Below are 14,964 nucleotides of genomic sequence, written 5' to 3'. Positions count from 1 at the left end.
TTAAATGTTAGAAGATCTGCGCTTGCTTCCATATCCATCTTTGTAACGTGACAGAAGGTAAGACCTAAAACTCAGAAACAGCAGATGAACATGAAATACCTGGGATTCACTCTGCCACCTATGTTCGCGGACAACTATGCTATGCTACGCCAACAGGAGGAGGAGTAACAAGCTGCGCTACGTAAGCAGCAGGAAGACATGGAGGAGTCCTGGTACAAGTGGGAGCCTGTTAACTGGGCTGGTACCATCTCCCACCCTCCCTCCCGTATTATGGATCTAGTCCAACAAACGGAGTCAGCAGAGAACGTAAGTCAGCCTCCCTGCTCGTTTGAGAACTCCGCTCAGCCTTTTGGATCAGCTAAGGATGTTGCTCCATGTCCCGACATACCCAAGTGCTCCCCTCTGTTCGCCAACCCCGCTCACAACTCCGCTGTGCTGGCCTGCTCCGCTGAGAAACTCATCCGCTGAGGGCATCGCTCGGCTTTACTGCTCCACTGAGGAAGGCACTCCGCTTTTCTGCCTGACTGAGGACACCACTCAGCCTTTCTGTTTGGCTAAGGATGTCGCTCTGCCTTCCTGCTCGGCTGAGGACGTTTCTCTGCCTTCCTGTTTGGCTGAGGACGTCGCTCTGCCTTACTGCTCGGCTGAGATTGTCGCTCTGCCATCCTGCTTCGCTGAGGACGTCGCTCTGCCTCCATGTTCCGCTGAAGATGTCGTTCCTCTTCTTCGCTGTGCACCGTATGTCACTCCCCCTTCCTGCTCCATGGAGGGCATAGTTTGCGTGGAGAGCATCGTCCCTTCCTTTGGCCTCGCGGAGAACCTCGCTCCCCTCTCTCTCCTCGCGGAGAACCTCGTTCCCCTCTCTCTCCTCGCGGAGAACCTCGTTCCCCTCTATGGCCTTGCGGAAATCTTGGAGCTTTCCTCGGGCCTCAAGGAGAACCTCACGACCTCGCTCTGCTTACCTGTTCCGCTGAGGACGCCGCTCTGCTTACCTGTCCCGCTGAGGATGTTGCGTTGCTTACTTTCTCCGCTGAGGACGCCACTCAGTCTCCTGGATCAGCTGGGGACATTTTGCCCAGGGGGCCAGGACTGCTAGAGGGAGGGAGTGCATTTTGGGCGCTACGGGAGAAGCGCCCTGGGGGGCACTGTTTGTACTGCTTCCTCGTCTTACGTATCGTCTGTCTATGCTTTTGTCCACAAGTGAATCTCATCTGCATACATATGCAAAGGGGACTTTAAAGGCAAATGATTCCTCACTGTTCAAAAACATGAAGTAATATGCAAAGCAATGTTTACAATTGTGTTAAAAAATTGTGTTAAAAATTGTTTTGCTCTAGTATAACATATGTGTAAAATTTTTATGAATAACCTTTGAATATTGCTTTGCAACCACTTCATTTACTGGACAGCAAATGACACATGACTATGTTATGGAGAATCTTTTGCTTTCTTTAACAAAATATTGTCACATACGCTATTGAGGCAACAGGGCAAAGTCAGGTCATTTCTGTCCAATCAAACATGGAGAGTTTACAGTAAATAAATAAATAAATAAATAAATAAATAAATAAATTTTATATATATATATATATATATATATATATATATATATATATATATATATATATATATAGAGAGAGAGAGAGAGAGAGAGAGAGAGAGAGAGAGAGAGAGAGAGAGATGCACAGATGTATTGGCCAATAATAGTCAGTTATTATAATAGATAGTTCAGAAACATCTGATGATCAGGGGTGATTATATCCTGTCAATCAAAAGAGGTCTCATGTATGGAATGGTGACAAAACTGCACTGCTAAAATTTTACACCGGACGCTGCAGCAGTGAATCGGGAGTTTCGCCGTCAAGTCAAAATTGTTGTTTTTTTGCTGCGCTGCTTGAGCTGCTCGCACTGAATTAACGCGGCAGTACACCGTTGAAAGATTTAAATGAAGATGAGTTGACAAAAAAGTATATATTGCACAGAAAAATATATTTGTAGAGTAGTGTTTCATATCCAGTTAATGTTAATATTTAAAAAAGCTTATAATATATATTACCAATTTGATATTCAATGATAAAGTAGAAATTCGTTTGTTTGTGGTGAGTGAATGTGAGCCTAACATGAGAATTTAGTTGATGTGTTAATTGAGCAATGTGTTTTCTGTTTATGAGACCAGTTACTGTGAAACAATGGCGAGAATAAAGTTTTTATTTGCATTTTTTTTCAGAATTGTGGAATTAATTCGGCTATTATTAATTTAAAAGAAGGTACAAAAGGCAGAACTATCGGCATCGGCCGATATCACTTTGAATAATCGGTTATCGGTATTGGCTGAGAAATTTAGTGCCGCTGCATCTCTAAAATATATATATATATATATATATATATATATATATATATATATATATATATATATATATATATATATATAATGACATAGTGGTGCCCCTTAAGGTCATATTGAAAAAGGATACATCATGAATTTTAATATAAACGTTCACGAGTATCCTATAAAGTGTTCATGTATGGTTTTATAAATTTGTTATAACTTTCTTATAAAGTATTACTGCCGACTGCTTTTTTTGTGTGTGAGTGAGTGAGTGAGTGATTGAGTGAGAGAGAGAGAGAGAGAGAGAGAGAGAGAGAGAGAGAGAGAGAGAGAGATATGAATTAATGTATATTGGACACCAGGAAACACAACCCTACACATTCAAAATATATAAGGTGAACTGATGTCTGTATGTGTCTTTCTCTTGATATTTATCACTCTGTGATCTCTAGATATTTGTTTACTGAATAAAAAATATTTAAAAAATATTTTTTTAAAAACTCGTATCAGAAATCTCACTTTTTAAAATACAATAGTCAATAAGACTTTTGTTGGAAAGGCCACTCCTAGTACAGCATGTTTACTTGAGCACAACCTGTACCACCAATTGTGCATACATTTTTTTTCTCCCCTATTGCATCCATCTTGTCTTCCATGCCCATTTCTAAAGGCTCTGTAATTTACGCAGCCAGAGACACTTGTCATTAACATCCTGTGTCTTTTCAGCATCAGCTAAATCATGCAACACCACACTTGTAATAGGAACCTTGTCATGTAATGGAGGTGCAGACAGAAGCAAGTGCAGGTATGGCAGTTTAATTAAACAACAACAAATCCAAAGGATAAGGCAGAAGACAATAATCATGAACAGGTAGAGGTCAGGCAAACAGCACAAACAGGGCAGGGCAAAGAGACAATATTGTAAATGTAAGCAAAGTCAAAATACCAGAATAAACAGACACAATATAAGCCCTGGGAAGGTAAGTGTATCTAAGTGTATCTTGTAAGTACTAAGTGTCTCTTATATGTATGGTGTTATTATGAGTGTAATTGGGAACAGGTGTATCTGATTAGAACTCCAGAGAAGGTGAACGTGTGTGTGTGTGTGTGTGTGTGTGTGTGTGTGTGTGTGTGTGTGTGTGTGTGTGTGTGTGTGTGTGAGTGAAGTGTAGTCCTCTTCAGCCATGTTTGTAGTTGTTGGTGTATTCTGGGAAATGGAGTTGCTGGTTTCCTGTGATATGACAAGCCTTTGCATTTCATTCAAGGTTTTGTAAAATATATATAAGCAAGTAGTATATATGTGCCAGTATATTTCTTCTAGAGAATTCCCAAAATCTTACATGCAGCAGCTTTAATATATCAGTAAGCATGAGTAAATGTATTGATTAACTTATTCAAAAGCAAATATTACAAAGGTTGGCAGTGATTCTCAACTGGAGTCCTGAGGATCTTGCAAGGAGTCTTTGCTCTTGCTCCCAGCACACCTGATCCATCCTGCTTCTAATCTTATTATAAACATGATAAATGTTGGAACAGAGGAAGCTTGAAACTGTACAAGGCTCCCTAGGACTGGAGTTAGGATGTCTTTGGTGTGTTATTTGACTGTAAAAATATATTATATTATTATATTATTTATATTATTAAATGGTAATATGATTATATATATATATATATATATATATATATATATATATATATATATATATATATATATATACATACACACACACACACACACACACAATATAGCCAGTAGTTTATACCCGTATTTAATCATTAGTATCTAATTAGTGAGTTATGTAGTAATTGTTTATAATTTATTACCAAAGCTTATAATTACAATTATATCTTTTATACTGTTGTCCTGTATAAAAGGTATTTAGTTCATACCAAAGAAAGTGTGATATCTAGGTGTGATTTAAAGTATTATGCAAAGGTAAATGCATGACACACTCCATAACCAAATGACCTACAAGCTAACCAACCCATTAACTTGCGTAATACAATCACAGCTTCTATTCCATGCTAATTGGGCACAAATGACCAGAGAGAGAAATCTCTCAACTGACCTACACGATAATCAAGGTTACTGTTTCCATAGAAAGCCCGCAAAGCGCATCACAATTATCCACTCGCTATTGCTCATGAAGCATGTCTAAAGCATTACGTGAGATTGTGACTGTCATGGCCAAGTGCATGCTTCACCCTGCTGAGCTTTGAGCTGTTGACCACTCTGTTTTCCATGTGCAATGACCCTTAGATATGGATAGCATTTTAAAGCCTGACCTAACATTATGACTGCAAGTGCCATTACTGCTAAAGCCAGCTTGATACTCACACAAACAAGTAATGAGTCAACGCTAATAGATTTTAATTTATTTAATAGGCTGTGATTTGGCATAAGGTTTTCCTCACTGAACACTGATAAATTATAATATACTCATAAAATATAACAGTTGCATCATTAAGGTCAAATCAGTCAACAGTGAAATTTTATTCTTGCAATGTTAATATACAACTGCCATACAAACAACAATACTTACTGTGATATTTAATGTCGAGGAATAGTCAAAGGCCACACACATTGATATTTTCACTATTCTGTTGCATTTAGACTTGAAGCCAAACTAATTTTGGAGCTGCAGATGTGGAGTTGTTTGTAAGGATTACCCTGCCTCCAATTATGCATCGACTTGCCAATAATCCAGTGAGCCATTATAATACGTTTAGGGAGCTGAAGACATTTACAATGGTAATGTATGTTGATGATGGAGCATGGAGCACACTGAAAAGATAATATTAAAACCTAAAGGATAATGATGCCATTTATCTGCAATGCCAATATAATATTTTTCTCCTCACATTTTGGATTGACCTACTATGCTGCACTTCAGCATATTACAGAACTGCTAATGCTTCAATCAGTATCACTTATCAGCCTTCTCCAACACTCTGACACAAGAATTTAGAGCAAGGTGAATAGTGTTATGTGGCTAATGGTGGATTTTATCTCTTTCCATCTACTTTTCTCCTTCATTGTTATTAATGCTACCAGTGATCTTTAGAATAGACAAAGTAGCTAGATACCTAATATGTCTCTTTTTAAATCCTTTCAGATATTGTGACATTAATTATAAACATTTGCTAATTAATGGGTAGCATTTTGCATGTTGGTAGACAGCCATCAATATTCTTGATCAGGGAATTAATTAGGCTGGTATCTAGCTGGATCTGTCAAACTAATGGATTGACAACATGAATCAATAAATATGACCAATGTTTCCCTAAGACTTAAACTATTAAAATATTTTATGGCATGTCCAAAGAGAAATGTACCAAGGCATACATTTAAAGAGTAAAAATATCAGCATACTGTCAACTGAAATACACAAGCAAGATCTATAAAACTCCCATTACACTAGTTAAATACTTGGTACTGCACTTATTTTATTGGCATGCCCTTCTCATCTCTGCCACTTTTCATTTTTGAATGTTATTTTGGCTGCAGGATTCAATTCTGTAGGACAGCTTATTCCATGTTTCTTGTTGGACACAGTGCATAGAAAATCAATGTGATGCAATTCATGTAAAATGTTTTTTAAAGTTAGGAAAAAATGGGCCTCAATAATCATTTTATGTTTTCTAGGCCATATTGAACAAAAAAGTTCCACCAGATTTACAAAAGTTTTGGTAATGCTGCTTTTCTTTGTACTCAAGTGTGTATTTTGGTAGGTGCCAAACAGCCATAAATAACAAAGTATGTTCACAGGACAGCTGATTTACATTTAATAATGCCCAAAAAATCCATAAAAGGCAAAGCTGAATAGGACAAAATGACAACTAAATGGTGAAATAACACCAAGGCTGTGCTAAATCTTCCAGTGATGCAGCTCGGCAATTACTGCATGTCAGTTATCACAGACAAACACTAACACTTCCTCCTTTCATGCCAAATATACTGTTGAAGCATATCCGTTCACATTGGTGAGCCTCCTTATTTTTTAGATAATTTTAACAAAGATAAAATTAACAAAGATAATTTTCCTGAAAAGTTACTGATATTTTCTGAGATGAACACGTTTGTATCAGAAACCTCTCCCAGATGCACCCCAGCTATTCAACGTATTTCATACTTTCTACAGCTAGCACATGTTATACCACGCAAAAGACCATTCTGTGTGTGCTAGTAATGGACTTTAGAAAATATTGGATAGCAATTACAAATACCAAGGCTGAGATAAAAAAAAAAAATGTTTGAAAATGGCTTACAGACCACATACTTTTGTATTAACCAGGATTTTGTCAGCACGCAATCTGGACTTTTGATATGTAAAGTTATTATTATACAGAAATCTGAAGAAACTGGCAAATTTGAGGGAAGGCATAAAGGGACAAAAAGAAATTCAGTCAAATGCTTGCTCAGCTTCTGGCATAGAAAGCATCAAAATCAATTCTTTGATACTATGAAGTTTTCTTAGAAATAGTCATAGAGGAGGTTGTTACAGCTAAGAATTTCCTTCTAGTAAGGTAACACTTCAGAGTTTATAAAACGGTAAATGGTCTGCACTTATATAGCAGGATTCTAACCTTAGCAGCGCTTTACACTGTTTCTCAGGCACCCGTTCAGACACACACTCACACACCAGTGGTTGTATAGCTGCCATGCAAGACGCTAGCTTGCCATTGGGAGCAACTTGGGGGTTCAATGTCTTGCCCAAGGACAATTTGGCATGTGGAGACATGTGGGCCAAGAATCGAACCGCCAACCCTATGATTAGTGGACAACCTGCTCTACCACCTGAGCTGCAGCTGCCCTATAAGTTTTGCCAAATAGCTTAAAGCATGGTCCTAGATGTAAGTACCCCAAATATAAGATTTTTAATCTATAATAATCACAAATATATAATTATATCAGAAGAAGAAGTGTTGAGAATCAGAGTGATGCTTGACTGCTGTGTCTGAGCATCATGTACAGTAGGTGGCTCTATCTTTGATAAGTTATCTGCTTTTAATGTGATAACAATTCAAACATGCTCTGAACTACTTCCTTTGTAACATTCTATGATCGGTAGTCCTATGCATTTTTTTTTTTTACCTATCGTGCAGTATAGCAATCTAGCTATCTATCTTTCAAAGAATATAGAATACATGAGATAACTATTTGACCTGGTCCCTTTAAAGGCATACATAGAGAAAATGTAGTATTGATTCGACCAGTACACTGCTGTCACCTTGCCCATTACTCAAAGGTAATTTAAATCTTTAAATTTAAAGCTGTTCCCCAGATCTGAAGGCAACATATCTTTCTGCATGGAGTAAGTGTATCAGCTTTCTCAAAGTATTCCAACATGTCCCATTCCATGTACTGAAGTGTTTCACACTTTTAAGTGCCCATGTGCTCATAATGGGACTTATTATTTCTGCATCTCATTACGTTCCCCCAGTTCCCCAGGCATCACAATGCAGTGCATTAATTGTTGCTGTTATAAGAAGGGCAAAGGATTTGATGTGCGAATTCCAGCACCTGTCTGCTTCCCCACAATGCACCCAGGCAAACAGATGCTGTCTAAAGGGATAGGAGTTTGATCCAATGCAAATTAAACAACAATAATTTCCTATCCAGTCGAGCTGTAAATGTGAGTGCTTATTATCTCAGAAAGTGAATGGCAAATTGCATGTGTGTTTTTATCTTGTACAACACACACACACACACACACACACACACACACACACACACACACACACACACACACACACACACACACTCAGTTTAACTCTCACCATTGAGTCTTACTGCTCTCTTGCCCTCTCCCTTTCCCTTCCTCCCCTTTTCCAGTCTGTGTGTTTCAACAGTTCTCTTCTACTATTGCATTGAGTTTGCATGATAATAACTTGATTACTTCCTACTTTTAGTACTTTATGCCTGTTGTATGTCCTCAAACTACCTTCCTTTGTGTTAATTCTTGTGCAAAAACTGAGAAAGAGGTATTGCTGATGAGAGTACCCTGACCATTTGGCCAAATTGCCAGCCCCCAGTACATTTCTTTTCTTACACTTCTGGACTTTTTTTTTTTTCAATTCATTGTTAAGAAATATATGGAAATAGGAATAAAAAAAAGGTTGTGAATATGAGCCTGCAACTACTGATGTGCTTATTCCCTGTACTCCGTAAGACCCAGCAGATGAGGAGACATTAAATAGAGCAATCTAGTGCCATTCCCTCATTAATGAATCTCTTTACACCATCGATTACTATTGTTAGCCTAATGGAATTTTTAATTAGTATCACTTGACTTTTCCGCTACAATTTAATGAAAAAAGTGCCATTTTCTGTCTGAAACACCTATTTTCTTTAAATATCTGCAATTGTTCAAATCCAAAGTGGAGACAATTGCAGGATTATTCCTTCTGTATTACCATCTAACTGGCCACACAGATTTTAATAAAATGCTCATAATATCAATATGAGTATAGTTAAAAGGGTTTAAATAGTGAAATGAATACTTATACAGCAGAACCATACTTTAAAGTAAATGTACATACAATCAGCTAAAACTGAATTTCTATTATTCCAACATATGATCAATATCATAGTATGTTATTGTCTTTCAACAATCCTTGTGTTTGGATATTTACACTGTAAGTAGTCTAGTGGAATTACTGACATAACTCAGAATATGTAATATCAGAAGCACAAGGTATCAGTGTCTTATGTTTAAAACAAATGGAGGTGAGGGAGGTGGTGTAATAAGTGAGTGAACTTATAGAACACTCTGAGTGAACATTTTATCCTTTTGGCTAAAAAACATCTATTGAAGAACAAAAGGAAAAGAAATCTCACGCACAGACAGAATGAGGACACATGAACTTACCATTCAGATAACTCAGAATGAGTCTCATCATCAAAGTCGAAAACAAAATGAAAGGGAAAAAAAAAAATTTTTGTGTATATTTTATTTTAATTCTGCCTGCAATACTCCAACTGAGCTATGTGCAAAATTTTATGAAAAATCACATTCTGAGACTGAATATAAGATGTTTTATTCCCTAAACAACATTCTGTTTTCATTAGTTGACTTCATTAATGTCCAATGAATCACACAAAGAATAGACACATCTACTGTTACTATAATGATCAGTAATCTCAGTAACTTTTTCTATATTTCCGTTCTTAGCTGCACACAGATCTGGACAAAGGAGACAGTGAGGTGAAATACACTCTCTCAGGAGAGGGGGCCGGAACCATCTTCACCATTGATCAGACCACTGGAGACATCCATGCCTTACGCAGTCTGGACAGGGAGGAAAAGCCTTATTACACACTTCGAGCACAGGCTGTGGACATCAACACCAACCGGCCCCTGGAGCCCGAGTCTGAGTTCATCATCAAGGTTCAGGATATCAATGACAATGAACCAAAGTTTCTGGAGGGCCCTTATACAGCTAGCGTCCCTGAGATGTCGCCTGTGGGTAAGGACATTCTAATACTAGTTTGACTTTGTAAATATGTTCATTAAGAAAGATTCAGAAGAGCATGTGATTATATTCGATTCTTGGAGAATTGTATACAAAATGTCATTCTTTTATATTCCAAAATAGGCAAGGAGGATAGGATAGAAAATGTAATTTTGTTGTATTCTTGGATTTTCATTGTCAAGGTCTTCCAAACTCCCATACTACATAAGAACATATGTGATTCATCATAAAATACTGCTTATATTATGTGAGGTGTAATAAACATTTAAACTTAATCAAGATCACACTCCTGAAAAAGTCGCCTCTTCTTTATCTTGAATCAGGAGAGGCTACAGGGTAGTACTCTATTTTTCTTGAATTAATATGTGATCATAGTAACATACTAGTGTATTAGCTTGGGAAAAACAGCAATGGCTTCAGTCAGCAGCAGTCAGCAGATAGAAGATTCCCCAAATCTTAAATCCTAGTGTATGGGAGCACTTTGGATTCCCACCAAGTAACAATGCTGTTGGCCAGTGAGTGGTGGACCAAACATTACAGTGTGATGAATTCACAAAGTAAGCATACTATACACTGATGCAAATATAAACAAATCCACACATCTGTGCTGAAATCACCTGTTTGTTTCAGTCAGTAGAACTAGTACAAAACAAACACACACGTCTCTTTGCTTTAAGCAACTTTTTTTTTTTTTTCCAGCTGATTCAATCTGGGTTAAAAAATCACCACAGTGATTAGGAAGTTATTGCAAATATGAGATTCTAATTGGAAGTGGATAAGAATTCAAAAACATAAATCAGGCTCCATAGATCTACCTGATTTTTAGAGCGCAACTAGCTAACAGCAGAATAGGAAATAAAAATCTCTTCAGAGTCTCCCCCTTGAGAGTCACACCAGTGAAATCTTGGCTAGAGTGTAAATGTTTTTAAAGCCATCTTTAGTTTTGTTACATTCTAATTCCCAGCTTTTGTTTTGCGATATGCTGCTAAAAATCTGAATGGATTGCTCACATTGTGTCATTATTAGGTTTCATTTGTACTTTTATAATGTGGAATACTTTAATCGATTGAAAATGGAAACCTTAATCTCTACTCGATGACGTGATTAAATTTCTTTGGGTAACTTCCTATTTTATTTCCATTCAGATCGGCCATGTCAGTGTTTTTCTCCATCATCTTCTGAGAAAAGTATAGGTCAATTGTTTTTTACCAAACTGAGTGGGTGTCTGTTAATTTTAGTCCAGTCCAGATACATTTTTCCATGATTGTCTATGCAGATTTTGCCTCATGTTGGGAAAAAAAAGATTGATGACTGCTGCTTCTTGCCATATTTAATCTGCGCATCTAGTTAAAAAATAAACAAGAGTAGACAAAAGTGCCGAAGTTGCTTACCCAAGACAAAATAGATTTCTTTGTAGAACAGGCAGTGCTGATTGTCAGACCCAGTCTTCATGTTGTGTTTCAAGCTTTCACATACTTTCTCTTCAACTTTTCAATATGCTCTTTACACTTGATCCAGTCAAATCAAATTGCAGATGGACAGACACAAGTCACAAGACTTGACTACCATACTTTATGATTATGAATTGTGTTTTCAAATTGTTGCTGGAACCTTGGTCAGCCCAAAATTGAAATAAAACGCCAGTGTCTCTTCTCGACCCCAGTACCACTTGGCTGTCATGTTGTGAAAGGAGCATGATCGTATGACCATGTGACTCAAACATCCAGGTTCATAGACAATACAACACAATAGAATCCTGTGCCTCCTGTGGTAATTTTATTGCTGTCTTAATATGAGAGTTTTATCACTGAGGAGCTGTGTAAAATATTTTTTTAAAGACATCCCCCTGATAAACTAAGCCGATCTGAATAGGTCTAATGACACATATTCAGGCAAAGTTTATTTTTCCTGTATCAAAAATGTATCTTCTCGAGACACCACCAAATCATATCAAATTTTAATTCTGTGTATCATTGTGCCCCTATAAGTTATGTTACAGAAAGAAAACAAAAATCAAATTTAGTCAAAACTTTTTTTTTTTCATTGTTTTGGCTTATTGCCAGAATTCAGCTGCATTGACATGCGGCAGGTTTTTGCAGGCCATTTCAAATTTTAACCACTCAAGTCCCCACTCATGAAATATTTGTTCCTGACCCCTGAGTCTTATTAAACTTGTTTATCCAGGTGCTGTCTTTTGTAAAATGCTCTTGAGAAGGTGCTGTAGCATTTATGGTTGGTTTAACTATTTGAAAAGCTCCACTGTAGATCAAAGCACTGACCCACTATCCATGGGTTTGTTACTTTAAGTCACATACTGCATATGCTCTTTGGATATATAGGCATGCACATGACAGAGGTCTGTGATTAATTATATTTGTAAATGTTAAAACCCTTCACTGTTTTGTACAATTTTCCACTACATACACTGGATTCTGTATGTGTATTACTCACCATAATTTAGATCTTGTCCTACCTACAGGGGGTAGTGCGACATAGACTTGTCACCTTGAATATAATGTTTAATAGGAATTTATACAAACCACACAATTACACTAATCTTTTGATTCAGACAGGATTTTTCACTAAAGTCGACAGTGACTTGAAACTGCTTCAAAGGGGATTTGAAATGGCTATTTCACCATGGTTCTGTAATTACAATATTCAACAAATATCAGAAAGAATGCAAACAACTATGTCAAAATTAATAAAGCAGGCAGTAGTTACTGATGTATTATCTTAAACCAATTCTTTCAAGCCTTTTTAAACACACTGTAAAGTGTAACACCAAGGTTGTAAACCAGCAGTGGTTGTTTTTTAGTCCTCTCTCTCACTTTCATTCTGTGCCATGATTTAGTGTATGCAATCTCGTGCAGCTAGCTTGTGAATCAGGCATTTATGGAGTGTAATTAAGTTTGGGATAATTCTGCTTGACTGCCCTTGGTTAAAGGGAGTGACAGCAAGGTGCATTATCACTCTTAAAGTCAGGTCCTGGTGTTATTGGCAAACGGCCATCTTTACTCTAACTTTAATTAAAGTTAGCAGGTATTCTGTCATTTGAGAGAGTTATGGATATGAGAGTGCAAGGAAACAAATAAGGAAGGAAGTAAATAAGAAAGTACCATTAAGTACCCTCAGGATATGTGAATATTGTTGCTGTAATAGGCTTTTCATTTTGTGACCTTATTATTATATTATAAGGTTCTATGTGGTTTATGAATGAATGGGAGAACCTTACAATTCTAAGTTCACAGTTTATTGAACATACAGGAAACCAATTTATAAAGCCATACTGTTCCCATTAATTTATTTATTTCTGTACTTATTCATTCTTTTATAGTGACAACAGGTTCTTCATGGCACAAATGAAAAAAATCATATAAATAAAAGGAGCACTATGGTTTTTTTATACTGCAAATGGCAAACAACAACAGCTCAAGTACATCCACATGTCACTGTTTGAGCATAATACCCAGTGTGCCCTGCATTGATCTGAGCCACTCTTCATGCTTTTCCCTTTGAGGATGAGATATCAAGGTAATTCACTTTGAGATTACCTTTCTCTTGATCTGAATGGCACCAAAATTTTATGAAACCATTTTAACAGAAAGACAAATTCAAATGTCTTCTAGTCAATTCTAACCCAGTATGAGTTTATGTGCACTTCATTATACTTGGCTTAGCTGGACGACTCTGCATATAGCATTTTAAAGCAGCTGCTATAACAGATGCATAGTTTTGACAATATTATAGATGAGTGAATGATTTCAACTGTATTTTATAAATGGGGGTTTGTTGTCTCATGAAGCAAATGTGATGCTTTTAGTAAGAACTTTGTTAAATGTTAAACTAAGCAGTGTGTTTTTTTAATTAATGGTAATTTCTCCATGTGAACCAGTCATCAAATTTTCTTTGAGATGAATATAGGCTGGGGCATAGCTATCATTTCAGATGTGGTGGGAGGCAAGTGGGGCGGGGGGAGGGGGGGCACAGAATGTCAAGGGTATTCTTTTTTTTACCTTTATCTAATTGACAGGTTTTATTTCTTCTTGCTCTTAATTGGCTTAATATGCAATTTATGATTCTGTACTTGCATGTTATATTGTATATTGCACTATATTATTTAAATATTGTGTTTAGTGTACATTATTTTACATATACATAGGACACAGTATTTAATATACATACTTGTATATTTGCACACTACCTTATTCTATTCTATTCTATTCAACAGTTCAGAAAATAAATAAGTCACTCAAACCACACTGTTGCAAAGAGACTGTAATTGAACTAAACTAACAAACATGCCACTGTAAGGAGACCTTATATCAGTACAATAACATCTTATATCAACAGTAAAAGAAACCATTATGTAACAAGCAATGCTGCCTGATCCAGACATATGTATTCCATGCAAATCCGAATTCAGGACTGTGGATAGGCTAATATTACCATCAAATCTTGCTAATTATTTGCCAACGGTAATAGGCAGTGTTTAAAAAGAAATATGAAGCAACTTAATCATCATTCTGCACCACATACAATGCCACATGCTAAAAGAACTTACACTGCTTGACTTAGTAAAAAAAAAAAAAGGAGTGAATGGTTTTTTGCCACTTTGAGCTCACTGTGACCTCTGAGCGATCAGCGCAGGTTTGATCATGAGTGTGACATGAGTGACCAATTGTCATGGCAACGCCAGGTTACGCAAAGACTTATAGACACATATACAAATCAAAAATACACAAATTGGCTATGGCCAGTGAAAAAGTACAGGCAGCAAATTTACTTTTATTTAAAAGTGTGGGGGACAAATTTACATTTTATTAAAAGTGCGGGGACATGTCCCCCATGGATTCTACACCCCTGAATATAGGCCACATATCTGGGCCACAAGTCTGGCCCACATCTGAATAGCCAGATCAACCCCATAATACAGCCACCCTTATACCAGAACATATCACATGGCTCATGTTTGTGCAGCCAGAGCAACTCAGCAACACAGCCACATATCTGTCATATTAAAAGTTGATATAGCCACATTTGGGCCTTATGTAAAATGTTTATATGGTCATTCTGGCTCTTGGGTGGCAAACATATGGCTGACACTCCAAAAGCCAGTGGCATTCTAAAAAAAGCCTACTTGGTATATTAATGCTCAA

At 37.0% G+C, this 14,964-nt stretch overlaps 1 protein-coding gene across 1 annotated transcript in view; it reads left to right on the top strand.

The window, feature by feature from the left end:
* The window catches only part of LOC108273705 (cadherin-12), a 147,424-nt gene that overhangs the window by 82,491 nt on the left and 49,969 nt on the right, over nucleotides 1-14,964 (top strand). Inside the window, exon 3 of the mRNA XM_017483119.3 lies at nucleotides 9,505-9,799. Within this exon, the coding sequence (XP_017338608.2) occupies nucleotides 9,505-9,799 (295 nt within the window). The remainder of the gene's footprint in view (nucleotides 1-9,504; nucleotides 9,800-14,964) is intronic.

Source organism: Ictalurus punctatus, chromosome 13 (assembly GCF_001660625.3).
Source record: "Ictalurus punctatus breed USDA103 chromosome 13, Coco_2.0, whole genome shotgun sequence".
In the NCBI taxonomy this organism is placed as follows: Eukaryota; Metazoa; Chordata; class Actinopteri; order Siluriformes; family Ictaluridae; genus Ictalurus; species Ictalurus punctatus.
Note: the sequence above shows the minus strand (reverse complement) of the source record. Positions and strands in the feature narration are given on the sequence as shown.